The following is a 27,451-nucleotide window of genomic DNA, read 5'->3' as shown; positions in this document are numbered from 1 at the left end:
GTTTTACTATGGTTACCACCCGATGAAGTCCGGCAGCCGTTTCCTGTAGTCGTGTGCCTTATAGTAGTCCTGTGTTATAATATAGAGGATGGTTACAGAAAGCAACGCTTGCATTTCCCCCCCCCCCGCCCCCCCTTGAAACGGCCACGCTGTTTTTGCAGCTTGTCCTGTGCAGGTTCCTGTTGCTCCTAAAAGCCTTTCCCATCATGGGAAAGCCCTACCATGCCATTTCTCCAGCGTTGCTCAAGTCTTTGAATGTTGCTAGAAGTTCGTTGGAATCTGATGCTAGCCTGCGGTGTATGATGGGGTGAATACATGCCTGAAGCGTGAAGATGTGGTCTTGCGTCTCGGTGCAATGTTATCAAGCATAGTGTGAGCGGGCATTCGCATATGCGGCTGAGAAGGAGTGGAGCTGTGAGTAGGGATGACGTTTGCCGGCGCCAGAGCGCTGCAGTGATTCTTTGAGGCTGTGAGTGTCGCTGTTTGCTCACGATGGGCCGATCGGCAGCCAGAGAGCGCGAGAACAGAAGCGAGCCCGAGAGAGAGGAGCCGGCGGACTGCAAGGTCGGCGCAGAAGAGAGCGCGGCGCGGAAGGAGCCTGGTTCTGCTGTTGCGAGTGGAGGGGAGGCTCGGCCGGGAGCAGCAGGGCGAAAGCGGCGGCCTGAGCTTTGAAATGTGGGCGCGAGAGAGGCTCTGGTGCCGGCGAGGGCGAGGGCGAGCGCTGCTGTGGTGCGCCTTGGTGGCGGCGTGGGAGCTGGCGTGGGGGCAGCTGCGCTACTCGGTGCCCGAGGAGCTGCAGAAGGGCTCCTTCGTGGGCGACGTGGCCAAGGACCTGGGGCTGGAGCTGGCGGCGCTCCGCCACCGCGGCGCCCGCATCGTAGACAAAGGTAGGAGGCAATATTTTACTTTGAACTTGGAAAACGGCCATTTATCTGTCAATGAGCGTGTGGACAGAGAGGAGATCTGCTCCGGGGTTGCGAAATGTGTCCTAAATGTTGAGATTCTTGTAAAGAGTCCAGTGAAGCTCTACAGAGGGGAGGTAGAAATCCAGGACATTAACGATAACTCGCCCGTTTTCCCGGAAAGAAACAATGTCTTAGAAATCAGTGAGCAGACAGCGCCAGGCACGCATTTCCCTTTAGAGAAAGCTGAAGACGCCGACGTCGGACTGAACTCGTTGCAAAATTACGAGTGTAGCCATAGCAGCTATTTCACCCTGAACGTAAGAACCGGAGCTGATGGTGTGAAATATCCGGTACTAATACTGCAGAAATCTTTGGATCGGGAAGAGCAGGCAGTTCATAACTTGATCCTGACAGCCACTGACGGTGGGAGCCCAGTGAAATCGGGATCAACAGGAATCCATGTCATCGTGTTAGATGGAAACGATAACGCTCCGGCATTTACTCAGCCCGTGTATGAGGTGACCGTGAGAGAAGATGTGGCCGTGGGAAGTCAGGTGCTGCGGGTGACAGCGACTGACAGGGACGAGGGGCAAAACGCTGAGGTAAGGTACTCGTTCCATAAAGTCCCGGAGAAGTTCGAAAGGACTTTTCATCTGGACCCAGACAGTGGGGAAATTACGGTCACAGAAAGGCTGGATTTCGAGGGAAAGGCCTTTTATGAACTGGACGTGCAAGCCCGAGACGCGGGTGGACTCTCGTCCCACAGCAAAGTTCTCATCACGGTCGCTGATGTGAACAACCACGTCCCAGAGATTGTCATTACGTCGGTGTTCAGTCCGATCCCGGAAGATGCGCCGCTGGGGACAGTCATTGCTATTTTCAACGTGCAGGACCGGGACTCGGGGGCGAACGGGGAGGTGAGGTGCAGCATCGTTAAGAGCCTGCCGTTCCGGCTGGAGAGGACTTTTGATAATTACTATAGCCTGGTAACCGACGGGGAGCTGGACCGCGAGGAGGTGCCGGAGTACAACGTGACGGTGCGGGCGACGGACGGCGGGTCGCCGGCGCTGTGGAGCAGCGCGGTGCTGCCGCTGCGGGTGCTGGACGTGAACGACAACGCGCCGGTGTTCGCGGAGGCGCGCTACAGCGCCTGGCTGCCCGAGAACAACGCCAAGGGCGCGCTGGTGCTGACGGTGCGCGCGGCGGACGCGGACTGGGGGCAGAACGCGCGCGTGCGGTACCGGCTGTGCGAGGCGCAGGTGCGGGGCGCGCCGCTCTCGTCGTACGTGTCGGTGCACGCGGAGACGGGCGCGCTGTACGCGCTGCGCTCCTTCGACTACGAGGAGGTGCGCGAGGTGGGGCTGTGGGTGCGGGCGGAGGACGGCGGCGCGCCGGCGCTGAGCAGCAACGTGTCGGTGCGGCTCTTCATCGTGGACGAGAACGACAACGCGCCGCAGGTGCTGTACCCGCCGGCGGCGCCGGGCGCGGGCTGGACGGGCGTGGAGCTGGCGCCGCGCTCGGCGGAGCCCGGCGCGCTGGTGGCCAAGGTGGTGGCGGTGGACGCGGACTCGGGGCAGAACGCCTGGCTGTCCTACGAGCTGGCCAAGGCCACGGAGCCGGGGCTCTTCCGCGTGGGGCTGCACAGCGGCGAGGTGCGCACGGCGCGGTTGCCGCTGGCGCGCGACGCGCTGCGGCAGAGCCTGCTGGTGGTGGTGAAGGACCACGGGCAGCCGGCGCTGTCGGCCACGGCCACGCTGACCGTGGTGCTGGCCGAGAGCGTGGCCGAGCTGCTGGCGGACCTGGGCGGCGCGGCGGCGCCGGGCGAGCCCGGCGGCAGCCTCACGCGCTGGCTCGTGGTGGCCGTGGCGGCCGTGTGCTGCCTCTTCCTCGCCTTCCTGCTGGCGCTGCTGGCGCTGCGCCTGCGCCGCTGGCGCCGCTCCCGGCTGCTGGCCGCGGGCAGCGGCGCCTTGCGCGCCGTCCCGGCCTCGCACTTCGTGGGCATCGACGGCGTCCGCGCCTTCCTGCACTCCTACTCGCACGACGTCTCGCTCACGGCCGACTCGCGCAAGAGCCAGCTCCGCTGTCCGGCCGGCAGCTGCTCCGACACGCTGCCGGCCGCGCCGCCGCCCGACAAAGGCGCGCCGCTGCTGCCCGAAGAGCCCTCGACCGCCCGCGGCGACAGCGGAGACGCCCTGCTGGTGAGTCCCTCCAGCGAGACCCTTACGCTCCTTTTAAGCTTCGCTGTGCTGCTGCTGCGCGCTTCTCCGGCCGTGCTCTGTGTTACCCCTACACAGCCCTAGCTCTGAGTAGAGGCCAATCAGGCAAAGATGCGTGCACCCAATATATCGGTGTTTCTCTCTTGTTCCTGCGAGCTGACCGCTGCATTACTGTGGCAGCGTTAGGGTTGGCATGGAGCGTGGGATGTGTGTGCGTGCTTTTGTTTCGAATTGCCTGCTCCTCGGGCTGGGTATTCGAATCTTCTTGCCGCTATAATTTGCTTTTGCAGCGCTACAGAGGGTGCGGAACTGTCAGAAACGTAAACTCTTTTTTTTAAAGGTATTTTCTTCGTGATCGGCTTGTTCTTTGCAATTTGTAGAAAGCCTGTCAATCGGTCACTGATGTTATCACTCTCCCATTAGAACACGCCCTTTTCCTCTGCTACTAACTCTTTCAAACGGATGTAATCAGTAGGCGGGTAATGGAATCACAAGCATTTAGGCAGCGTGAGATCCTGTGTAAAGATGTGCTGCCTACGGGTAGGTGACCCTGCTGGGTGTCTTAGTCGGTCTGAAGTAGAGTGTGAGCATTTGCTGGTGAGGAAGACCTTGGTGATGAGGAAGAGCGTGTTCACAGAGAGACTTTCTGTCCCTCCGTGGCAGAACGAGGTGAGCCTTTGTTCCCAGAGAGTAGGAGGTTTCTTTGCTGGTGAGCACGCAGGCTTCCGAGGTGCTTGGTGCACGCCAGGGCGCATGTGTCCCTGTTGCAGCCAAATGTCGCCTTGTCTTCGGAGAGATATAAGTTCAGAAAGAGCCTATATGAGGCCGCGTTGCTGGGTCATCACTTGCACCGTTGTTGCACTATGTTTAGTTAGGCTGAAGAATTCTGTCTGTGTAGACATAGGGCTGGCTGAAAAGTTGTCTGAATTCTAATTTTAAGTGAATAGAAGATGGGTGGAAACCTTCGTCTTAGTTGTTATATTCCATCCACAGCTGCGGTTTCATCCAGTCTTATTTATTGTTAAGTGTGACTGAGGAAATGTGGCTATGGTCTATGCTGTGAGCTTTGTGGGGAGCCTCCTCAGTAGCTGTTACTTACTAGATACCTTTATTATATACCTCCTTCAAGCGACATAAACTAAAAATCATGCTATGATTCCTTCATTTCAGTAGGCTTCAAATTCTAGCCGCTAGGCCTCAAAGTGTCTGATAATGGTTTAAAGATGATATCTGCTGTAAATGTTCGAGTGGAGGGGCAGTTTCCACAGGTACCTTTAATGTTTTCAGCTGAAAACAGGCTCTGATGAACACATGTTTGCTTAGTATGTGACTGAATGCCATGCTCTCACCTATGGCCTATATACGGCCTAAGGTCAGATATTATCTGCGTTGCAAGTAAAGGGTTGTCAGGCAGTGCACTGAGGGTGGGAGGCTGGGTGAGAAAGTGCGGGATATGTGGGTCAGCAGACAAACTCCCCAGACAAAGTCGCAACCATCTGAAGACTGAATTCTTACATGTGAGGCAGATGAAGCAGAGAAGCTAAACCAGAATCTCTCATATACGCTGTTCTAGCCCCCATGAGACTTAGATTCCGGAGAAGATCTACAAGAAGACATTCACACTTCTGGCTTCCTAGGCACAGGAGGGCCATATGGTACAAAGATCCATGCACACTGATGACAACTTGTGAAAACAGACCCCTCTTTATGTAGCCCAGAGTAAGAATTTAGGGCCTAGCTTGCAACTTGAGGGCTCACTGACTTTCCAGATGCTCTGTGGGTGCCTTTTTAGGCAGAGTTGTGGCAAAACAGCTGTAAATTACACCCGTGAAATAATTGCCTCAAAGGAGTTGGTTGGACAGAGAGATATGAGCTACTGCTCAGAAGAGCCCTCAAGCACCTGCAGCGACAGCGGAGACACCCTCCTGGTGAGTCCCTCCAGCAAGGCCGTTACATTGATTTTAAGCTTGACTGCGTTGCTGCTCTAGACTTCTCTAGTGCTGGGCTTTCCTATATGTAGGCGGGTTTCTTTGTAGTTGGAGACATAGCTTTGGGTACCAAAACATTGTTTTTCAAATTTTCTTGCTGAGGTGAAGCAAATCCTAATTTTTTGTTTTGTTTTGGAGTGTTTTCGAGTGCAGTGTTAAAGTTTGTGTGGAATGTAGGAGATGTGTGCGTGCTGTTGTGTTCAGTAATATTTTTTCTTGGGGAATAGCTGCCAATGTTATGTTAGGAGAAGAGTCGCATATCTTGGCAATAGCACGTGTCCTTCCTTAAAGGAGGCTCTTGAACAGTGTCTTTAAGGCGATAGTCTGGCGACCCAGTCTTTGCTGTAAGCCTGCACATCTTTTACTTCAGCCTTACATCGTTTAAGTGTGTTTTGTCATACTGGTGTGGTGAGCATAGAGATGTACCTCCCTTGTGTGTATATGTGCATGCTGCGATCCTGGTGCCTCATCAAGAGAAATGGTGTGTATGTGCAGCTGGTAATGGTTAGTGCAGCTGAAGTTTGCATGATATGCATTTGAAAATTGTGAGAGTCAAAGACAATGATATAAGCTATGAAGGGTTTGAGGCAAGGGGCTCTGTCTGAGGGACTGCTGAAGGACACAGGGTGTGTGGTTTGCTGCATTCCCCTTTTGTCTTACTTCCTACATCAAGCAAACAGTTGCGGCATCATGCAATCTCAGTTCCTACTGCCTGAATAAACTTGCTCCCCAAATGGGCTGTCATCTCTACCGGGAGCTCTGGGGGAGGCCTCCTGCTTCTTTGTCATCTACCAGATACTATAGACCTGCTGGGAGTGCTGCAATCTAAATTATTATGCTATGATTCCTTTGTTTGTGGATGTTTCAAATGCTGGCCATGTTTGTTGTCATGACCTAAAGCTAGGCCTCAGTGTGCCTGATAATGGGTGAAAGATTGCATCTGTTAGAAAGGCATGACAGGAGGAGCAATTAGCATCCCTACCTTTAATGTTTAAAGCCATGAAGAGCATGGCTTTGTTATACATATATACTTATTTAATACGTCTCTGAATGCAATGCTGTTGCTTGTGGCATAGGTCAGGTCAGAAGTCAGATAGCTCTGTGGCAACTAAAGCGTATGCAGGCAGCGCAAGGAGGGTGAGAGGCTGGATTAGGGAGAGGAAGGTAGGTGGGTCAGCAGTGCACTTAGCTGGGAATGCTTTGATTAAAGGCTTTGCGCCAAGGCCTGTGCCAATCGGCTAAGACCCTGTTATTCCTGTCCTTAAAGGTGGTGACAGTCCTCTGAGGATTGTGTCTTTAAGCAAGAACTGTCTATCTCTAGAAGTGCTGTGTGGCTAGAATGCCTAACAAGTCCTGTGGCAAATCTTGTTTTCCCACCCATATGGCCTTCTAACACTGCGATGGAGAGTTTCACCACAGTTGCATTTAGGTGTTCCTAGCCTTGAGCCATCTTCAAGCTCTGTTTGCTGGAAGTCTTCCTTGTTCAACTTTATGGAGCGGGCTTTTGCTTTTGAAGCAGTTGGGGTTGTTTGTCAGTGAACACTTTAATTCCCTAGACAAGCTCACATGCACCTGAAGACAGAATTGTATTGCTGAGGGAAAGCAGAGAAGCTAAACCAGAATCTCTCATTCTCTCTCGTAACACACGGAGATTTACACTTACGGCTTCAGAGGCACAGGAGATGAGCAGGCCGCTCAGCACAAAATGCGCGGGAGCTCCTGCAAGTCACTGGAAACGAGGGCAAGGGCTCTACCCTTGTGTATAGGCCAGAGTAAGAATTGAGGGCCTAGCCTGCAAGTTGAGGCCTCACTGACTTCCAGGGGCTCTGGGGGTGAATTTTCAAGGCAGACTTGGGGCAGAGCAGCCATAAATGACAGTAGTGGAGCACTTGCCTCACTGGGGTCACCTGCAGGCAGTGGCTGTGTGCATTAATACCCCAAAAGGACTGAGAAATCTGAGCTCCTGCTTTGTGAGAAGGAACTCGGGGAGAACACTTGCATACACCCCCACCCGTTGCTTACTCCAGATGGTTAGCAGGAAGTAAACAAGCACTATTGCACACTCCCGGCACCTCTGATACCCCTCTTTGCAGCTGGACACACACTGACATGGATGGCCTGCTCTAGAGTGCTTCTGGCAACAGCTTGCACCTCGGTGTGCCGTCCTGTATTGCCCACGGCTGCAACCAGGCCTTCTCAAATGCCAGAAGGAAGGCCACAGTTGCAGGCAGGAGTACTTGCAGCACACAGGCAGTGTGCTAAAACCAAACAATGTGAGATCCTTGTTATGGTGGTCCTCGAGCTGCAGAGATTTCAAGAAAGTCCACCCCAACCGCTTTATGGACAGAACCCACGTCAGTGTCAGGCTGTGCTCAGGGCAAAGCAGCTACTCTCTTTTGGCCTTCCCTCTTCTCTGCCAGCCAGGTACAGAGAGACAGAAAAGGAGCAAGTTTAATAAGCAGTTCAGTTATACTGGCGTGCTATCGTGTGTGTTACCTTTAGCGCCCAGTGTTCAGCATTATTTGTTGTTTTACCTGTAAGTAGTGGCTAATTAGGTTGTGTTACTCACGAATATAATGTGTGCACATTCACGTGTTCCTGCGAGCTACCTGCTGAATTATTTTGGCAGTGTTAGAGTCGGCATGGAGCGTGGGATACGTGTGCGTACTTCTGTTTTGCATTGCCTTTAGCTTGGGCTAGGTATTGGAAGAATGTGCCAGGTTGTAACTCATTTTACTGCCTTTTGTTTATAATTCAGCTATTCCTGTGCATGTTAGCTTTTGGGAAGAGATGACAACTTTAGGTCGATGTTGTGATCCTGATGCATGTCATGAAGAAATGGTTTGTCCGGTTGGTCATTTGATGATACTCATTTACAACGTATGAGGGCCAAAGACAACCACACAAGTTGTGAAGGGTTTGAGATGAGAGTCGGGCGGATTGTGTGTGATTGTCTACTGGGGGACACAGGAGATGTGCAAAATGAGTGCATTTTATTGCTGTCTTGTTAAAAGTGGAGATGAATGTATGTCTTCGGGTTTTTTTTTGGTTACTTTAGGTTAGGTTACTTTGGGTAGTACGCCTGGTTACTGCGGTTCCTTTGGTCAGTCTGGGCTTCAAAATGGCCATGCTGCTGGTTCCGCACTTTCATTTCTTGTTGCCAGGTGCATTTGTAGGCAAGTGGAAGAACTAAGTTTGTGTAGACACAGGGCAGGTGAAAGAGTTGGCTGTAGTGTAACAGTTCCATTGGTCTTAGTTGGTATATTTGGCACACAGTTGTCATTCTATGCAATTTCGTTTGTTATTGTCCGAAGTACAGTGAGGAGCTGTGGCTATGGTCTCTGTTGTGAGCTTTGTGAGGAGCCTCCTTTAATATTTGTTACTTATTCGATCCCGTTATTATGTGCTTACTACAAGTGACGTAGTCTAAAATAGTAACCTATGGTTCCATCATTTCTGTATGTTTCAATTTCTTTTCCTTTTCTATTTTTTTTGGAAAGAAAAAAAGATTTCCTAGCCTTGAGCTTCAAGCTTTGTCTTCTTATTTCACGCTTGCGGAGTGGGCTTTTGCTTTTGGATCTGTTGGGGTTGTTTTGCAGCAAACACTTAATTCCCTAGACAAGCTCACAAGCACCTGAAGACACAATTTTATGGCAGAGGAAGATGAAGCACAGAAGCTCAACCAGAATCTCTCATAATCTCTTGTAACACGGAGATTCAGAGGCCTCCAATAAGACTTTCACACTTATGGCTTCATATGCATGGGAGAGGAGCAGGCCACGTAGCACCAGAATTCATGGGAGCTGAAGAAAATTTCTGAAAATGAACCTCCCGCCTCCCCCGCTCCCTCCTCTATAGACCATAGTAAGAATTTAGGGCCTAGCATGCAACTTGAGGCCTCCCTGACTTCCAGGTGCCTGTGGAGTGAGTTTTTAAGGCAGAGTTGTGGCAAAGCAACTGCAAATGACATCAGGGAAATGCTGAGCTCGCTGGGAACAGTTGCAACCCCACTGGCACCTCTGATAGCCCACTTTCCAGCTGGCAATGTGCCAACATAGTACGATGAGGTGTAGAGTGCTTCTGGCAAATACCAGCTACTTCTGGGCTGTTCTTAGCTCTTAGAGGACTTACAGACGCACAGCCTGCCTCTCGGTGTGCCATCCTGCATTCCAGCCCAGGGCTGGAACCAGGCCTTCTCAAATGGCAGAAGGAAGGCCACAGCTGCAGGCAGGAATACTTTCAGCTGAACATGATCGCCTAAGATGGTGACGAGCGAGTGAAGAGTTAACAGGCCTGAAGAAGTCTGCCTACTGATATGCGCAAGGACTGATATGCTCAGGGCTGCAGACTAGAAGAGCTAACAGGACTAAAGAACTCTGCCGCCTGACAAGGCCAAGGAGTCTGCATGGACCCGCAGGGAGGGGAGAAGCGATACGGAGGTGTTGTGGTCTTGCTTCGCTAGCAGGGTCCTTCCAAGCAGACAAACAGTCCTGTGATTACAGGACTCACAATTGTCAGCAAAAGCAGTGTTTGCCCAGAGCCCCAGCTGTATAAAAAGAGACTGGGCAGCTACGAGAGTTTGAGCAGGGATGGGAACGTGACCTGACCATCCTCTCTGGCTGGACCATGAGTATTCCCCCCTCCCCTTTTCCTGGGACACTGGGTTAAGGTAACTCCTCGAGGTTGAGAGTCCTCTAACTAAGAGAGTGAACAAGAGAGCTTTCAAGTAGGGATAAGCAGTGCTTCCAATTACTAGCGCAGTAACTGACGGTTTCGGGTTATCCTTTCTAAATTAGTAATCGATGATTTTGAGTTATCTCTTCTAAATTAGTAATCAATGATCTTGAATTTTCCTTTCTAAATTAGTAATCGCATTATTTTAATGGATGTTACTAACCCAAGAGCTTGCGTGAGGGAGTAAACTTTTTATTATTATTATTATTATTATGTTATCGTCTCAGTTGTTACTATCAAAGCATCATAGCGGGATAGATGGGCTGGCCAGATAAAAGGACTTCTGCTTGGAAGCTCCCCAAAAGCACACAGAGTCTCAAGCTGAACGGTGTGAGATCGTTATTATGGTGGACCTCGAGCTGCAGAGATTTCAAGCAAGCCCACCCCAACGGATTTAGGCCCACCCCAACCGCTTTATGGACAGAACGTCAGGCTGTGCTCAGGGCAAAGCACCTACTCTCTTCTGCTACTTCTGCTACTACCTTCAGGGTCCATAATTCTCAAGCAAACACTATTTGCTCTTTTGTCTTCATAAACAAAATGCAGAACAACCCCCTGGCACACACATGAGCAAAGTGGTGAGACTCAGACAAGCTGGAAAGCATTCGCAGGCCTGCCATAAAACGATGGAGCAGACCCTGAGAATGAGAAAGAGCAATAGTCTGCTCTGCCAAGACTTCTTCCCGCTTCTCTCTTTTCCTTGCAACTAAGCACAGGGCTTTGCCAAAATTCATGGGGCTTACCTCAAAGAGAAGCGCAAAACTACTTTGACCGCTCTCCTTTCCAGACTGGGCGTATGTTCCATCCTGCGCATGAGGGATCTCATTCATCACACTGTCACACATATTTCGAAGCGCCGCCGCCGCCGCCGCCGCCGGAACCGCCGCAGCCTCCCGCGGGGCGGCTGCTCGCTCGCACAGCGCCGGGCGGGCGGGGACCGGCACAGGCAGAAACACCCGCTGGGAGGGCGAGAACGACCGAGCGGCCGGCGGGAGAGGCGGCGAGCGGTCGACAAGACGATTCTCGTCTCCCCTGCAGTTCTTACCTTGCTAGAGGACATTTTGCGAGTAGACAGCGCAGGCGGGGTGCAGGACTCTCCGCGGAGAGAAAGGAGAGCACGAAGCAGATTGGCGGAGATCAGCAGCGGCCGAGGCGGCCCCGGGATCGCCGCCCCGCGCTGCGGTGCCCGCGAGTGCCGGACGGGCACGGAAGGAAGGGAAGGGGCGGGAGGACGGAGCGCAGCGCGGACTGCTGAAAATGGAAAGCCGGCACAGCGGAAGGCAAAGCTCGATGGGAGCCGGGGCAGTGCTGCTGTGCGCTTGGCTGCTGTCGTCGGGCTGCCGGGCGGCGCCGGAGCGGCTGCGCTACGCGATTGCCGAGGAAACGGGCAGCGGCTCCGTGGTGGGGCCGCTGGCGCGGGACCTGGGGCTCAGCCCGGCAGAGCTGCCGGCACGGCAGCTGCGGATCAGCTCGGAGAAGCACTGGTGGTGCAGAGCCCGCTCAACGATTTCCACGTCGACGTGGCCATCCAGGACATCAACGACAACTCGCCGGTCTTCAGCAAGGCTGCTCTCGATCTGGAGATCGGTGAACTGATCCTTCCTGGTGCGCGATTTCCGCTGGAGATGGCGCAAGATCCGGATGTGGGAAGCAACTTGCTGCTCAGCTACCAGCTCACTCAAAACCCGTCCTTCTCGCTGGCAGTGACGGAGACGCCAAGCGGCAAGAGGCAGCCCGAGCTGGTGTTAGCAGCAGCTTTGGATCGCGAGAAGCAGAGCTCCTTTCAGATGGTGCTGACGGCGGTGGACGGCGGGGCTCCAGCGAGGTCGGGGACTGTGCAGCTTCGCATCAGCGTGGCAGACGCCAATGACAACGCGCCCGTGTTCAGCAAAAGCGCCTACGAGGCGCGAGTGCGGGAGAAGCTGCCGGCGGGGTCGCTGGTGCTGCAGGTGCGAGGCACGGATGCGGACGCGGGCTCCAACGGCCGAGTGTCGTACGCCTTCAGCAACGTGCCGGAGGCTGTCCGCGTTTTTTGTTCTCATTTTCCTTCTCCATTTCCCTTTTCTTTTCCTTCTCCCTTCTCCTTTCTCCCTTCTCCCTTCTCCCTCTCCCTTCTCTTCTCTTTCTTTTCCGCTCGGAGTTCGACCCTTCTGTGCGGAGAAGCCCCCACCGTGTGCCGGGCGCAGGAGCAGGGACTCTGCCAAGGCACTGTGCGCCCCCCGTTGATTTTCCCCTCGGCACCGCCGCGGCCCGGCCGCGGCCGCCCTGCCCCGGCTTCCCGGCGGCGCCCCTGGCGAGCGGCTGGTGCCGGCGGCGGCCGGGCTCTGGCGGCGGCGCGGGGGAGGCGAGCGCTCGGCCGCGGCCCGGCGGGAGCAGTTCCGGCCGCGGGCCGCAGGGTGGTGCTGTTGGCCAAGGCGGCGCTGCAGCGGCGCTGCGGCGCGGGGAGGCGGCGGCGGCGGCGGCGGCGGCGAGAGGGGCGGCGAGCGCGGCGGCGAGCGGTCCTCCGTGCGAGCGGCGTCCGGGCCTCCTGGGCCGCCCTCCGGGCCGCGTAGCGGACTGGGCGAGCAGGGGCGCCCGCCCGCATGGCTGCCGCGTTTCCGTGCGGGCATTTCCGCGGAGGACCGGGCAGGCGAGGCGGCAGAGGGAGGGTGTCCGCCGGGCCCGACATGGCGTCTGCAAGGCAAGTGCTTTGTCTCTGTGTTTTGCTCTCCGTGCCGCACGTTCGCTCCGAGCCCATTCGCTACTCCGTCGCCGAGGAGGGGGAGAGCGGCTCCCTGGTGGCTCATGTCGCGAAGGACGTGGGGCTGGACGTGGCGCAGCTCCGGGCTCGCGACGCCCGGCTTCTTTCGGACGGCAGCCGGCAGTATTTTCGGTTAGACCGCAGCACCGGCCGCCTGGCAGTTAGGGAGAGGATCGATCGGGAGGAGATCTGCGGCCAGTCCGTCACGTGCACGGTCGCCTTTGAGTTGCTGCTGGGCAACCCTCTGCAGTTCTTTCGGATCGAGGTGGCCGTAGAGGATATCAATGACCACTCGCCAGTTTTCCCGGAGGAACAAGTGACTTTTAAGATCCCGGAAACGAGCGAGCCGGGGTCCCGTTTCCCTCTGGAGGGGGCTCGGGACCTAGATGTTGGCAGCAACAGCCTGCAGGCTTACAGCATCGCTCCCGAGAACGAGTATTTCAGCGTCTCTTTCCAGAGTCGCAGTGAAGGCGACAATTCTGTTGAATTAGTCTTGGAAAAGCCGCTGGACAGAGAGGAGCAACCGGAGGTTGCTTTCAGTCTCATTGCCACGGACGGAGGCTCTCCGCCCCGGAGCGGGACGGCCCAGATCCGCATCGTTGTCCTGGACATAAATGACAACGCTCCTGTCTTCACGCAGGAACGGTACAGAGGACAGGTTTTGGAAAACGCCGCGGAGGACTCGGTGGTTCTGCGAGTGGTCGCAACCGATGCGGATGTGGGAGCTAACGGGGAGATACGCTACTCGTTCGGTCAAGCGGTGGGGCACAGCCACTCGGCGTTCAAGATCGACCCGGTGAGTGGTGAAATTCGTGTCACCCAGCGCCTGGACTTCGAAGCGGCGGAGAAACACGAGCTGAGCGTGCGCGCCAGCGACGGCGGGGGTCTCTCCGCGCTGTGCAAGGTGGTGGTGGAGTTGGTGGACGTGAACGACAACGCGCCGGAGCTGGTGGTGAGTTCCTTCAGCAGCCCCCTGGCCGAGAGCGCCTTGCCCGGGACGGTGGTCGGCCTCTTTGTCGTTAAGGACCGGGACGCCGGGGACAACGGGAAGGTCGTCTGTTCGCTCGAGGACCAGCCCTCTTTCTCGCTGAGGCCTGCCTATAAGAACTACTACGAGCTGGTGACAGCGAGCGCCCTGGACCGGGAGGAGAGGGCGCAGTACGTCCTCGCCGTCACGGCGGCCGACGCGGGGTCCCCGCCTCTCACGACCACGCAGACCTTCACGGTGGACATCTCCGACGTCAATGACAACGCGCCCGTGTTCAACCAGACGTCGTACACCATGTACGTGCGTGAGAACAACGAGCCGGCCGCGCTCGTGGGGGCCGTGAGCGCCGCGGACGAGGACGTGGGGCCCAACTCGAAGGTGAGCTATTCCCTGGCGCCGGCGCGCCCCGCCGAGCGGGCGCCGCGCTCCTACGTCTCCGTGAACTCCGAGAACGGGAAGGTGTTTGTGCTGCGGCCGCTGGACTACGAGCAGGTGAGGCAGCTGGAGGTCGTGGTGAGCGCCGCCGACTCGGGCTCGCCGCCCCTCAGCGCCAACGTCACGGTGCGCATCGTCGTGGTGGACGAAAACGACAACGCGCCCGTGGTGCTGCACCCCGCGCAGGACAGCTCGCCGCCGTCCAGCGAGCTGGTGCCCACGTCGGCCGAGGCGGGCTACCTCGTCACCAAAGTGGTGGCCGTCGACGCGGACTCGGGGCAGAATTCGTGGCTTTCCTACCACCTGCTCAAGGCGACGGAGCCCGGGCTGTTCGCCGTGGGGGCCCAAACCGGGGAGGTGCGGCTGAGGAGGCCGGTGAGCGAGAGAGACGCCGTGAAGCAGAAGCTGGTGGTCCTGGTGCGGGACAACGGGCGGCCGCCGCTGTCCGCCACCGCGGTGCTGGGCGCGCTCCTGCTCGACGGCTTCTCGGACGCGCACATGCCGCGCAGCGGCCTGGCCCCGGAGGACGAGGGCGGCTCCCTGACGCTTTATTTAATCGTTTCCCTGGCCCTCGTCTCGCTCCTCTTCCTCGCTTCGGCCGCAGCCTTCGTCGCTTGCAAGGTGTGCAAGAGAAAGGCGCTGAAAGAGGGCACCGTGCTTTACGGCCCCGGCGACTTCCAGAGCGGCGTGGCCCACGCAGCCGGCACGGGCACTCTGCCGCACGCCTACTGCTACGAGGTGAGCCTCACGACGGGCTCGGGCAGCAGCGAGTTCAAGTTCCTGAAGCCGGTCCTCGCCAGCCTGCCGCCGCAGCGCTGCGGCACGGGCGGGGGCGCTGCCGGGGAAGAGGATTTCCCCAGCGGCCTCCCCCCCGCGGAGCAACCGCGACCGCAGAGCCACGGGACGCTGCCTGCGGCACCGTTCGGCAAGCTTGCCTTTGACTAGTGCTACGTGAGCACAGTCAGCGGCTTGACGCTTCCCTCCTAAGACGGCGTGGAACAGGGTGTTCAGCACTTGGCAGACCCTGAGTGGGGAGGGACCCGGGCTAAGAGACGCGGCAATGTTCCTCCCAGAGGAAGCTTACAGACGCAATTAGCGTCAGCAATTTCCCTCGTATCCCGAGCCACTACAACGGTTTGCTGCCACCACCACCAACATCAGCAACAAAAAAAGGAAAAAGAAAAAAAAAGTTTGGCTTCCTCATTGGTTCGGGGTTTTTTTGTTTTTCTTCCTTTCCTCTGTAGCCGTTTCTGAAGCGTTTGCGGAGCAGAGTTAGCTGCGGAGCGTCCTGTTAAGCCCTTGTCTCACTCGTTGTAAGGAAATAAAGCAGCAGTTCTAACCGCACTTCTGTGCTGCAGCACGGTCTCGAGGTTGAAAAGACAAACCAGGCGTTTGCTGAAGCCTGCGCTGTAAACCCGCCCCCCCCCCCCCCCCCGCCCCGGCTACTAAAGAGCCTGAAGTAACGGGTACTTTGGTGCAATGTGGTGCAAGCTCTGCTCTCTGCCTTCCGCGGGCCCGGGACCTCTCTTTCTGGGGAGTGTGTTTGATCTTCTGAACAATTGCTTTGATGGTGTATAGCGGTAGCCCTGTTGTGTATCAGCACGTAATACAACGGCGCTGCGGGATGACTCATCGAAGTCCTTACATCCATCCGTTTTGCTTCGCGCTCTTCCAACTCAGCAGTCGATAAAGGTGGTTTTGTCCGAGTACAGAAGACCCAACTTCCCGAGGGGAATGGTGGTTGTGGGCGGGGAGGGAGGAAGAGAGGGAATGTCCTTGAGTTCGCCTCGGACATACAGGAGAAGGAACGTTGCCGGGGTAGACTGCAACTATACCAAATCGTGCGCAGGTATTCAATCTGAGCGGATGGTTGTAAAGAAATTGCACGTGTCGCTTCGAAGGGCTTGCCCTGAAGCTAGAACTGATGTGAAGTGCGAAAGGGCCTTCGAAGTGGGTGCCGATGTGGTATTCCTCGTTAGAGCATTTGCATTCTCCTTTTTCCCCCCCGATTTTCCTTGTCGTATGCTAACTGCCTCTTAACAGTGTTTGTCGCATGCTTTGAACTAAGAGTTGTCACTCGCGATGTAGGAATGCACTGCTTGAACGAAGGCTGCCGAGCAGTGAGTATTCGGAAACCGTCGCGTTGTATGGAATTGCAGTCACCAAGTGGAAAATTGTAAGCGTTCTCTGGAAAAACAAAGCAATAAAAAGAAAAAAAGCACTCGCATGCCATTGCTGCAATGAAATACACGTCGGCTGCGGAGGCAGTTTTGGACACATATCTCGTTCGTTCCACCCTCTGTAAAGCACCCAAAGGCTTTCAGCAGTGTGAAGGTTTGTCTGGGGGAGGGGGCGGGGGCGGGGGAGAGGGCGAGATAACACTGAGCATTTTTCTTTACCCCTGGGGAAAGTGGCTGCGAAAGGCCGAGTTCAATGACCGTCGCGGGCTATCGGCGCCTACAGCAGCAGTGGCCCTGGGCATGCAAAGGCGCCTGCAAGTCAGCGAGGTGCGGCTCCAGAGCCCCGCTTGTGCTTCGCGGCGTGCTGGAGCGAAGGAGCCGTGTGAGCGCGTGGGCTCCGAAGACGGCTGTAACTAGAACGGCAACGGTAGGACGTTACCTGCAGAGGTCCAGACGGGTGCTCTTTAGAAACGTGCCTGACGCTGAAGGTGCCGGGGGGTTGAGAGGAGGGGGCAGCACAGAGACACAGGGGTTCCTTGGGGAAGGTGTTCTTGGGAGCGCCACGAGTTGGGCATTGGGTGTTGAAAAGCGTCGGGGGAGGGGGGGGGTCACCCCGGGAGAGAGTGGGGAGGCCCCAAGAAAAAGCGTGTGCAAGTCCTGAGGCTGAGGAGAGTTCCCGGCTGCTCGGAACTTGTGTGTCCCGTGTTTTACTATGGTTACCACCCGATGAAGTCCGGCAGCCGTTTCCTGTAGTCGTGTGCCTTATAGTAGTCCTGTGTTATAATATAGAGGATGGTTACAGAAAGCAACGCTTGCATTTCCCCCCCCCCCGCCCCCCCTTGAAACGGCCACGCTGTTTTTGCAGCTTGTCCTGTGCAGGTTCCTGTTGCTCCTAAAAGCCTTTCCCATCATGGGAAAGCCCTACCATGCCATTTCTCCAGCGTTGCTCAAGTCTTTGAATGTTGCTAGAAGTTCGTTGGAATCTGATGCTAGCCTGCGGTGTATGATGGGGTGAATACATGCCTGAAGCGTGAAGATGTGGTCTTGCGTCTCGGTGCAATGTTATCAAGCATAGTGTGAGCGGGCATTCGCATATGCGGCTGAGAAGGAGTGGAGCTGTGAGTAGGGATGACGTTTGCCGGCGCCAGAGCGCTGCAGTGATTCTTTGAGGCTGTGAGTGTCGCTGTTTGCTCACGATGGGCCGATCGGCAGCCAGAGAGCGCGAGAACAGAAGCGAGCCCGAGAGAGAGGAGCCGGCGGACTGCAAGGTCGGCGCAGAAGAGAGCGCGGCGCGGAAGGAGCCTGGTTCTGCTGTTGCGAGTGGAGGGGAGGCTCGGCCGGGAGCAGCAGGGCGAAAGCGGCGGCCCGAGCTTTGAAATGTTGGCGCGAGAGAGGCGCTGGTGCCGGCGAGGGCGAGGGCGAGCGCTGCTGTGGTGCGCCTTGGTGGCGGCGTGGGAGCTGGCGTGGGGGCAGCTGCGCTACTCGGTGCCCGAGGAGCTGCAGAAGGGCTCCTTCGTGGGCGACGTGGCCAAGGACCTGGGTCTGGAGCTGGCGGCGCTCCGCCACCGCGGCGCCCGCATCGTAGACAAAGGTAGGAGGCAATATTTTGCTCTGCATGAGAAGACCGGGCACTTAGTGACGGCGGAACGGATAGACAGAGAGCAGCTCTGCGGGCGGCTGGTGGAGAAATGCGTGCTGCGCTGTGAGGTGATAGTGGAGGGCGAAATGAAGGTTTATGCAATCGAAGTGGAGGTCAGAGACATTAACGACAACGCGCCCAGCTTCCCAGAGGCAGAAACGCAACTGAAAGTGAGCGAGACAACAGCGCCGGGGTCGCGGTTTCCCCTGGCTGAGGCTCATGATCCGGACAGCGGGAGCAATTCCCTGCAGCGCTACGAGCTGAGCGGCGACGAGCACTTCTCGCTGGCCGTCCAGTCGGGCCCCGGTGGGGAGAAGCGTCCCGAGCTGGTGCTGGCGAAGGCGCTGGACCGGGAGGAAGGCGCGTTTCACGAGCTGGTGCTGAGGGCGCTGGACGGCGGGGAGCCGGCGCGGACGGGCACGGCGCGGATCCGCGTGGTCGTGCTGGACGCGAACGACAACGCGCCGGTGTTCAGCCAGGCGCTGTACACGGTGCGCGTGCCGGAGGACGTGCCCGTGGGCTCCGCCCTGCTCACCGTCAGAGCCACCGATGCCGACGCCGGGCTCAACGGAGAGGTGAAATATTCATTTCAGAAGATTTCCGAAATGGCATGGGAAATTTTCCAGCTGGACCCTGAGACAGGAGAAATATCTCTCATGCATGAATTGGACTTCGAAGAAATTTCCTCACACGAACTGGGGGTGCAGGCGAAGGACGGCGGGGACCTTTCCGACACGGCGAAAGTCGTGATCGCTGTGACCGACGTGAACGACAACGCACCCGAAGTAACAATCACGTCGTCGCTGAGCGCGGTGTCGGAGGACTCTCCCGCCGGGACGGTGGTGGCCCTGCTGCACGTGCAGGACAGGGACTCGGGGGCGAACGGGGAGGTGAGGTGCTCGCTGGGCGCGGGTCTGCCGTTCCGGCTGCGGAGCTCGCTGGGCAGCTACTACAGCGTGGTGACGGCGAGGCAGCTGGACCGCGAGGAGGTGCCGGAGTACAACGTGACGGTGCGGGCGACGGACGGCGGGTCGCCGGCGCTGTGGAGCAGCGCGGTGCTGCCGCTGCGGGTGCTGGACGTGAACGACAACGCGCCGGTGTTCGCGGAGGCGCGCTACAGCGCCTGGCTGCCCGAGAACAACGCCAAGGGCGCGCTGGTGCTGACGGTGCGCGCGGCGGACGCGGACTGGGGGCAGAACGCGCGCGTGCGGTACCGGCTGTGCGAGGGGCAGGTGCGGGGCGCGCCGCTCTCGTCGTACGTGTCGGTGCACGCGGAGACGGGCGCGCTGTACGCGCTGCGCTCCTTCGACTACGAGGAGGTGCGCGAGGTGGGGCTGTGGGTGCGGGCGGAGGACGGCGGCGCGCCGGCGCTGAGCAGCAACGTGTCGGTGCGGCTCTTCATCGTGGACGAGAACGACAACGCGCCGCAGGTGCTGTACCCGCCGGCGGCGCCGGGCGCGGGCTGGACGGGCGTGGAGCTGGCGCCGCGCTCGGCGGAGCCCGGCGCGCTGGTGGCCAAGGTGGTGGCGGTGGACGCGGACTCGGGGCAGAACGCCTGGCTGTCCTACGAGCTGGCCAAGGCCACGGAGCCGGGGCTCTTCCGCGTGGGGCTGCACAGCGGCGAGGTGCGCACGGCGCGGTTGCCGCTGGCGCGCGACGCGCTGCGGCAGAGCCTGCTGGTGGTGGTGAAGGACCACGGGCAGCCGGCGCTGTCGGCCACGGCCACGCTGACCGTGGTGCTGGCCGAGAGCGTGGCCGAGCTGCTGGCGGACCTGGGCGGCGCGGCGGCGCCGGGCGAGCCCGGCGGCAGCCTCACGCGCTGGCTCGTGGTGGCCGTGGCGGCCGTGTGCTGCCTCTTCCTCGCCTTCCTGCTGGCGCTGCTGGCGCTGCGCCTGCGCCGCTGGCGCCGCTCCCGGCTGCTGGCCGCGGGCAGCGGCGCCTTGCGCGCCGTCCCGGCCTCGCACTTCGTGGGCATCGACGGCGTCCGCGCCTTCCTGCACTCCTACTCGCACGACGTCTCGCTCACGGCCGACTCGCGCAAGAGCCAGCTCCGCTGTCCGGCCGGCAGCTGCTCCGACACGCTGCCGGCCGCGCCGCCGCCCGACAAAGGCGCGCCGCTGCTGCCCGAAGAGCCCTCGAGCGCCCGCGGCGACAGCGGAGACGCCCTGCTGGTGAGTCCCTCCAGCGAGACCCTTACGCTCCTTTTAAGCTTCGCTGTGCTGCTGCTGCGCGCTTCTCCGGCCGTGCTCTGTGTTACCCCTACACAGCCCTAGCTCTGAGTAGAGGCCAATCAGGCAAAGATGCGTGCACCCAATATATCGGTGTTTCTCTCTTGTTCCTGCGAGCTGACCGCTGCATTACTGTGGCAGCGTTAGGGTTGGCATGGAGCGTGGGATGTGTGTGCGTGCTTTTGTTTCGAATTGCCTGCTCCTCGGGCAGGGTATTCGAATCTTATTGCCGCTATAATTTGCTTTTGCAGCGCTACAGAGGGTGCGGAACTGTCAGAAACGTAAACTCTTTTATTTTTTTTTTTTGATGTATTTTCTTCGTGATCGGCTTGTTCTTTGCAATTTGTAGAAAGCCTGTCAATCGGTCGCTGATGTTATCACCCTCCTCTTACAACACGCCCTTTTCATCTGCTACTAAGTCTTTCAAACGGATGTAATCAGTAGGCGGGTAATGGAATCACAAGCATTTAGGCAGCGCGAGATTCTGTGTAAAGATGTGCTGCCTACGGGTAGTTGACCCTGCTGGGTGTTTTAGTCGGTCTGAAGTAGAGTGTGAGCATTTGCTGGTGAGGAAGACCTTGGTGAGGAGGAAGAGCGTGTTCACAGAGAGACTTTCTGTCCCTTCGTGGCAGAACGAGGTGAGCCTTTGTTCCCAGAGAGTAGGAGGTTTCTTTGCTGGTGAGCACGCAGGCTTCCGAGGTGCTTGGTGCACGCCAGGGCACATGTGTCCCTGTTGCAGCCAAATGTGGCCTTGTCTTCGGAGAGATATAAGTTCAAAAAGAGCCTATATGAGGCTGCATTGCTGGGTCATCGCTTGCACCTTTGTTGTACTATGTTTAGTCAGGCTGAAGAATTCTGTCTGTGTAGACATAGGGCTGGTTGAAAAGTTGTCTGAATTCTAATTCTAAGTGAATAGGAGATGGGTGGAAACGTTGGTCTTAGTTGTTATATTCCATCCACAGCTGTGGTTTCATCCAGTCTTATTTATTGTTAAGTGTGACTGAGGAAATGTGGCTATGGTCTATGCTGTGAGCTTTGTGGGGAGCCTCCTCAGTAGCTGTTACTTACTAGATACCTTTATTATATACCTCCTTCAAGCGACATAAACTAAAAATCATGCTATGATTCCTTCATTTCAGTAGGCTTCAAATTCTAGCCTTGTTTGTTGTCATGATCTAAAGCTAGGCCTCGAAGTGTCTGATAATGGTTTAAAGATGATATCTGCTGTAAATGTACGGGTGGAGGGGCAGTTTCCACAGGTACCTTTAATGTTTTCAGCTGAAAACAGGCTCTGATGAACACGTTTGCTTAGTATGTCACTGAATGCCATGCTCTCACCTATGGCCTATATACGGCCTAAGGTCAGATATAATCTGCATTGCAAGTAAAGGGTTGTCAGGCAGTGCACTGAGGGTGGGAGGCTGGGTGAGAAAGTGTGGGATATGTGGGTCAGCAGTGCAGTTGGCCAGCCAATATTTTGATTTCATGCCTTGTGCCAAAGCCTGTGGCAGGTATGCTAAGACTCTGTTATGCCTGTCCTTGAAGGTGGTGACAATGCTCTGATGAATGTGTCTTCAGGCAATAACTCCATATATACAAAGGTGCTGCTTGACTCCAATGCCTCCTAATTCCTGTGTGAAACTCATTTTCCCACCTGTATGGCCTTTTCACACCATGATGGAGAGTGTCATCACAGCTGCATGTAGGTTTCCCAGGCCTGGGCCACCTGCAAGCTTGGTTTGCTACAAGTCTTCCTAGTTCACATTTACAGAGTGGGCTTTTGCTTTTGAACCTGTCAGCATTGTTTTGCAGCAAACGCTGAACTCCCCAGACAAGCTCGCAACCATCTGAAGACTGAATTCTTACATGTGAGGCAGATGAAGCAGAGAAGCTAAACCAGAATCTCTCATATACGCTGTGCTAGCCCCCATGAGACTTAGATTCCGGAGGAGATCTGCAAGAAGACTTTCACACTTCTGGCTTCCTAGGCACAGGAGGGCCATATGGTACAAAGATCCATGCACACTGATGACAACTTGTGAAAACAGACCCCTCTTTATGTAGCCCAGAGTAAGAATTTAGGGCCTAGCTTGCAACTTGAGGGCTCACTGACTTTCCAGATGCTCTGTGGGTGCCTTTTTAGGCAGAGTTGTGGCAAAACAGCTGTAAATTACACCCGTGAAATAATTGCCTCAAAGGAGTTGGTTGGACAGAGAGATATGAGCTACTGCTCAGAAGAGCCCTCAAGCACCTGCAGCGACAGCGGAGACACCCTCCTGGTGAGTCCCTCCAGCAAGGCCGTTACATTGATTTTAAGCTTGACTGCGTTGCTGCTCTAGACTTCTCTAGTGCTGGGCTTTCCTATATGTAGGCGGGTTTCTTTGTAGTTGGAGACATAGCTTTGGGTACCAAAACATTGTTTTTCAAATTTTCTTGCTGAGGTGAAGCAAATCCTAATTTTTTGTTTTGTTTTGGAGTGTTTTCGAGTGCAGTGTTAAAGTTTGTGTGGAATGTAGGAGATGTGTGCGTGCTGTTGTGTTCAGTAATATTTTTTCTTGGGGAATAGCTGCCAATGTTATGTTAGGAGAAGAGTCGCATATCTTGGCAATAGCACGTGTCCTTCCTTAAAGGAGGCTCTTGAACAGTGTCTTTAAGGCGATAGTCTGGCGACCCAGTCTTTGCTGTAAGCCTGCACATCTTTTACTTCAGCCTTACATCGTTTAAGTGTGTTTTGTCATACTGGTGTGGTGAGCATAGAGATGTACCTCCCTTGTGTGTATATGTGCATGCTGCGATCCTGGTGCCTCATCAAGAGAAATGGTGTGTATGTGCAGCTGGTAATGGTTAGTGCAGCTGAAGTTTGCATGATATGCATTTGAAAATTGTGAGAGTCAAAGACAATGATATAAGCTATGAAGGGTTTGAGGCAAGGGGCTCTGTCTGAGGGACTGCTGAAGGACACAGGGTGTGTGGTTTGCTGCATTCCCCTTTTGTCTTACTTCCTACATCAAGCAAACAGTTGCGGCATCATGCAATCTCAGTTCCTACTGCCTGAATAAACTTGCTCCCCAAATGGGCTGTCATCTCTACCGGGAGCTCTGGGGGAGGCCTCCTGCTTCTTTGTCATCTACCAGATACTATAGACCTGCTGGGAGTGCTGCAATCTAAATTATTATGCTATGATTCCTTTGTTTGTGGATGTTTCAAATGCTGGCCATGTTTGTTGTCATGACCTAAAGCTAGGCCTCAGTGTGCCTGATAATGGGTGAAAGATTGCATCTGTTAGAAAGGCATGACAGGAGGAGCAATTAGCATCCCTACCTTTAATGTTTAAAGCCATGAAGAGCATGGCTTTGTTATACATATATACTTATTTAATACGTCTCTGAATGCAATGCTGTTGCTTGTGGCATAGGTCAGGTCAGAAGTCAGATAGCTCTGTGGCAACTAAAGCGTATGCAGGCAGCGCAAGGAGGGTGAGAGGCTGGATTAGGGAGAGGAAGGTAGGTGGGTCAGCAGTGCACTTAGCTGGGAATGCTTTGATTAAAGGCTTTGCGCCAAGGCCTGTGCCAATCGGCTAAGACCCTGTTATTCCTGTCCTTAAAGGTGGTGACAGTCCTCTGAGGATTGTGTCTTTAAGCAAGAACTGTCTATCTCTAGAAGTGCTGTGTGGCTAGAATGCCTAACAAGTCCTGTGGCAAATCTTGTTTTCCCACCCATATGGCCTTCTAACACTGCGATGGAGAGTTTCACCACAGTTGCATTTAGGTGTTCCTAGCCTTGAGCCATCTTCAAGCTCTGTTTGCTGGAAGTCTTCCTTGTTCAACTTTATGGAGCGGGCTTTTGCTTTTGAAGCAGTTGGGGTTGTTTGTCAGTGAACACTTTAATTCCCTAGACAAGCTCACATGCACCTGAAGACAGAATTGTATTGCTGAGGGAAAGCAGAGAAGCTAAACCAGAATCTCTCATTCTCTCTCGTAACACACGGAGATTTACACTTACGGCTTCAGAGGCACAGGAGATGAGCAGGCCGCTCAGCACAAAATGCGCGGGAGCTCCTGCAAGTCACTGGAAACGAGGGCAAGGGCTCTACCCTTGTGTATAGGCCAGAGTAAGAATTGAGGGCCTAGCCTGCAAGTTGAGGCCTCACTGACTTCCAGGGGCTCTGGGGGTGAATTTTCAAGGCAGACTTGGGGCAGAGCAGCCATAAATGACAGTAGTGGAGCACTTGCCTCACTGGGGTCACCTGCAGGCAGTGGCTGTGTGCATTAATACCCCAAAAGGACTGAGAAATCTGAGCTCCTGCTTTGTGAGAAGGAACTCGGGGAGAACACTTGCATACACCCCCACCCGTTGCTTACTCCAGATGGTTAGCAGGAAGTAAACAAGCACTATTGCACACTCCCGGCACCTCTGATACCCCTCTTTGCAGCTGGACACACACTGACATGGATGGCCTGCTCTAGAGTGCTTCTGGCAACAGCTTGCACCTCGGTGTGCCGTCCTGTATTGCCCACGGCTGCAACCAGGCCTTCTCAAATGCCAGAAGGAAGGCCACAGTTGCAGGCAGGAGTACTTGCAGCACACAGGCAGTGTGCTAAAACCAAACAATGTGAGATCCTTGTTATGGTGGTCCTCGAGCTGCAGAGATTTCAAGAAAGTCCACCCCAACCGCTTTATGGACAGAACCCACGTCAGTGTCAGGCTGTGCTCAGGGCAAAGCAGCTACTCTCTTTTGGCCTTCCCTCTTCTCTGCCAGCCAGGTACAGAGAGACAGAAAAGGAGCAAGTTTAATAAGCAGTTCAGTTATACTGGCGTGCTATCGTGTGTGTTACCTTTAGCGCCCAGTGTTCAGCATTATTTGTTGTTTTACCTGTAAGTAGTGGCTAATTAGGTTGTGTTACTCACGAATATAATGTGTGCACATTCACGTGTTCCTGCGAGCTACCTGCTGAATTATTTTGGCAGTGTTAGAGTCGGCATGGAGCGTGGGATACGTGTGCGTACTTCTGTTTTGCATTGCCTTTAGCTTGGGCTAGGTATTGGAAGAATGTGCCAGGTTGTAACTCATTTTACTGCCTTTTGTTTATAATTCAGCTATTCCTGTGCATGTTAGCTTTTGGGAAGAGATGACAACTTTAGGTCGATGTTGTGATCCTGATGCATGTCATGAAGAAATGGTTTGTCCGGTTGGTCATTTGATGATACTCATTTACAACGTATGAGGGCCAAAGACAACCACACAAGTTGTGAAGGGTTTGAGATGAGAGTCGGGCGGATTGTGTGTGATTGTCTACTGGGGGACACAGGAGATGTGCAAAATGAGTGCATTTTATTGCTGTCTTGTTAAAAGTGGAGATGAATGTATGTCTTCGGGTTTTTTTTTGGTTACTTTAGGTTAGGTTACTTTGGGTAGTACGCCTGGTTACTGCGGTTCCTTTGGTCAGTCTGGGCTTCAAAATGGCCATGCTGCTGGTTCCGCACTTTCATTTCTTGTTGCCAGGTGCATTTGTAGGCAAGTGGAAGAACTAAGTTTGTGTAGACACAGGGCAGGTGAAAGAGTTGGCTGTAGTGTAACAGTTCCATTGGTCTTAGTTGGTATATTTGGCACACAGTTGTCATTCTATGCAATTTCGTTTGTTATTGTCCGAAGTACAGTGAGGAGCTGTGGCTATGGTCTCTGTTGTGAGCTTTGTGAGGAGCCTCCTTTAATATTTGTTACTTATTCGATCCCGTTATTATGTGCTTACTACAAGTGACGTAGTCTAAAATAGTAACCTATGGTTCCATCATTTCTGTATGTTTCAATTTCTTTTCCTTTTCTATTTTTTTTGGAAAGAAAAAAAGATTTCCTAGCCTTGAGCTTCAAGCTTTGTCTTCTTATTTCACGCTTGCGGAGTGGGCTTTTGCTTTTGGATCTGTTGGGGTTGTTTTGCAGCAAACACTTAATTCCCTAGACAAGCTCACAAGCACCTGAAGACACAATTTTATGGCAGAGGAAGATGAAGCACAGAAGCTCAACCAGAATCTCTCATAATCTCTTGTAACACGGAGATTCAGAGGCCTCCAATAAGACTTTCACACTTATGGCTTCATATGCATGGGAGAGGAGCAGGCCACGTAGCACCAGAATTCATGGGAGCTGAAGAAAATTTCTGAAAATGAACCTCCCGCCTCCCCCGCTCCCTCCTCTATAGACCATAGTAAGAATTTAGGGCCTAGCATGCAACTTGAGGCCTCCCTGACTTCCAGGTGCCTGTGGAGTGAGTTTTTAAGGCAGAGTTGTGGCAAAGCAACTGCAAATGACATCAGGGAAATGCTGAGCTCGCTGGGAACAGTTGCAACCCCACTGGCACCTCTGATAGCCCACTTTCCAGCTGGCAATGTGCCAACATAGTACGATGAGGTGTAGAGTGCTTCTGGCAAATACCAGCTACTTCTGGGCTGTTCTTAGCTCTTAGAGGACTTACAGACGCACAGCCTGCCTCTCGGTGTGCCATCCTGCATTCCAGCCCAGGGCTGGAACCAGGCCTTCTCAAATGGCAGAAGGAAGGCCACAGCTGCAGGCAGGAATACTTTCAGCTGAACATGATCGCCTAAGATGGTGACGAGCGAGTGAAGAGTTAACAGGCCTGAAGAAGTCTGCCTACTGATATGCGCAAGGACTGATATGCTCAGGGCTGCAGACTAGAAGAGCTAACAGGACTAAAGAACTCTGCCGCCTGACAAGGCCAAGGAGTCTGCATGGACCCGCAGGGAGGGGAGAAGCGATACGGAGGTGTTGTGGTCTTGCTTCGCTAGCAGGGTCCTTCCAAGCAGACAAACAGTCCTGTGATTACAGGACTCACAATTGTCAGCAAAAGCAGTGTTTGCCCAGAGCCCCAGCTGTATAAAAAGAGACTGGGCAGCTACGAGAGTTTGAGCAGGGATGGGAACGTGACCTGACCATCCTCTCTGGCTGGACCATGAGTATTCCCCCCTCCCCTTTTCCTGGGACACTGGGTTAAGGTAACTCCTCGAGGTTGAGAGTCCTCTAACTAAGAGAGTGAACAAGAGAGCTTTCAAGTAGGGATAAGCAGTGCTTCCAATTACTAGCGCAGTAACTGACGGTTTCGGGTTATCCTTTCTAAATTAGTAATCGATGATTTTGAGTTATCTCTTCTAAATTAGTAATCAATGATCTTGAATTTTCCTTTCTAAATTAGTAATCGCATTATTTTAATGGATGTTACTAACCCAAGAGCTTGCGTGAGGGAGTAAACTTTTTATTATTATTATTATTATTATGTTATCGTCTCAGTTGTTACTATCAAAGCATCATAGCGGGATAGATGGGCTGGCCAGATAAAAGGACTTCTGCTTGGAAGCTCCCCAAAAGCACACAGAGTCTCAAGCTGA

General features: G+C 54.8%; 3 protein-coding genes and 1 pseudogene across 3 annotated transcripts in view; all 4 read left to right on the top strand.

Annotated features, from left to right (window-relative positions):
• Positions 1 to 27,451, top strand: part of LOC106488064 (protocadherin gamma-C5) — a 230,036-nt gene that overhangs the window by 25,395 nt on the left and 177,190 nt on the right. The window lies entirely within an intron of this gene.
• On the top strand, positions 674 to 12,069 carry LOC136993373 (protocadherin gamma-A3-like). Its single transcript, XM_067305041.1, has 3 exons — positions 674 to 3,103; positions 11,337 to 11,847; positions 11,984 to 12,069. Exons 1-3 carry the CDS (start codon positions 674 to 676, stop codon positions 12,067 to 12,069), a joined length of 3,027 nt encoding a protein of 1,008 aa, XP_067161142.1.
• Positions 12,323 to 15,440, top strand: LOC136993356 (protocadherin beta-4-like). The gene has a single exon (XM_067304941.1). The coding sequence runs from the start codon at positions 12,426 to 12,428 to the stop codon at positions 14,949 to 14,951; it is 2,526 nt and encodes an 841-aa protein (XP_067161042.1). The 5' UTR covers positions 12,323 to 12,425; the 3' UTR covers positions 14,952 to 15,440.
• On the top strand, positions 17,546 to 20,098 carry LOC136993372 (protocadherin gamma-A12 pseudogene; annotated as a pseudogene).

This window comes from Apteryx mantelli, chromosome 14 (assembly GCF_036417845.1).
Source record: "Apteryx mantelli isolate bAptMan1 chromosome 14, bAptMan1.hap1, whole genome shotgun sequence".
NCBI classification, from domain to species: domain Eukaryota; kingdom Metazoa; phylum Chordata; class Aves; order Apterygiformes; family Apterygidae; genus Apteryx; species Apteryx mantelli.
This window is presented reverse-complemented; position numbering and strand designations above follow the sequence as displayed.

Bases quoted from the DNA above. Each gene is read 5' to 3' on its own strand.
- LOC136993356 (XM_067304941.1), top strand. From the start codon at position 12,426: ATGGCTGCCGCGTTTCCGTGCGGGCATTTCCGCGGAGGACCGGGCAGG.
- LOC136993373 (XM_067305041.1), top strand. From the start codon at position 674: ATGTGGGCGCGAGAGAGGCTCTGGTGCCGGCGAGGGCGAGGGCGAGCG. The intron at 3,104-11,336 runs GTGAGTCCCTCC...CTGGTGGTGCAG, and splicing joins ACAGCGGAGACGCCCTGCTG to AGCCCGCTCAACGATTTCCA. The intron at 11,848-11,983 runs GCAACGTGCCGG...TTCCGCTCGGAG, and splicing joins CCGAGTGTCGTACGCCTTCA to TTCGACCCTTCTGTGCGGAG.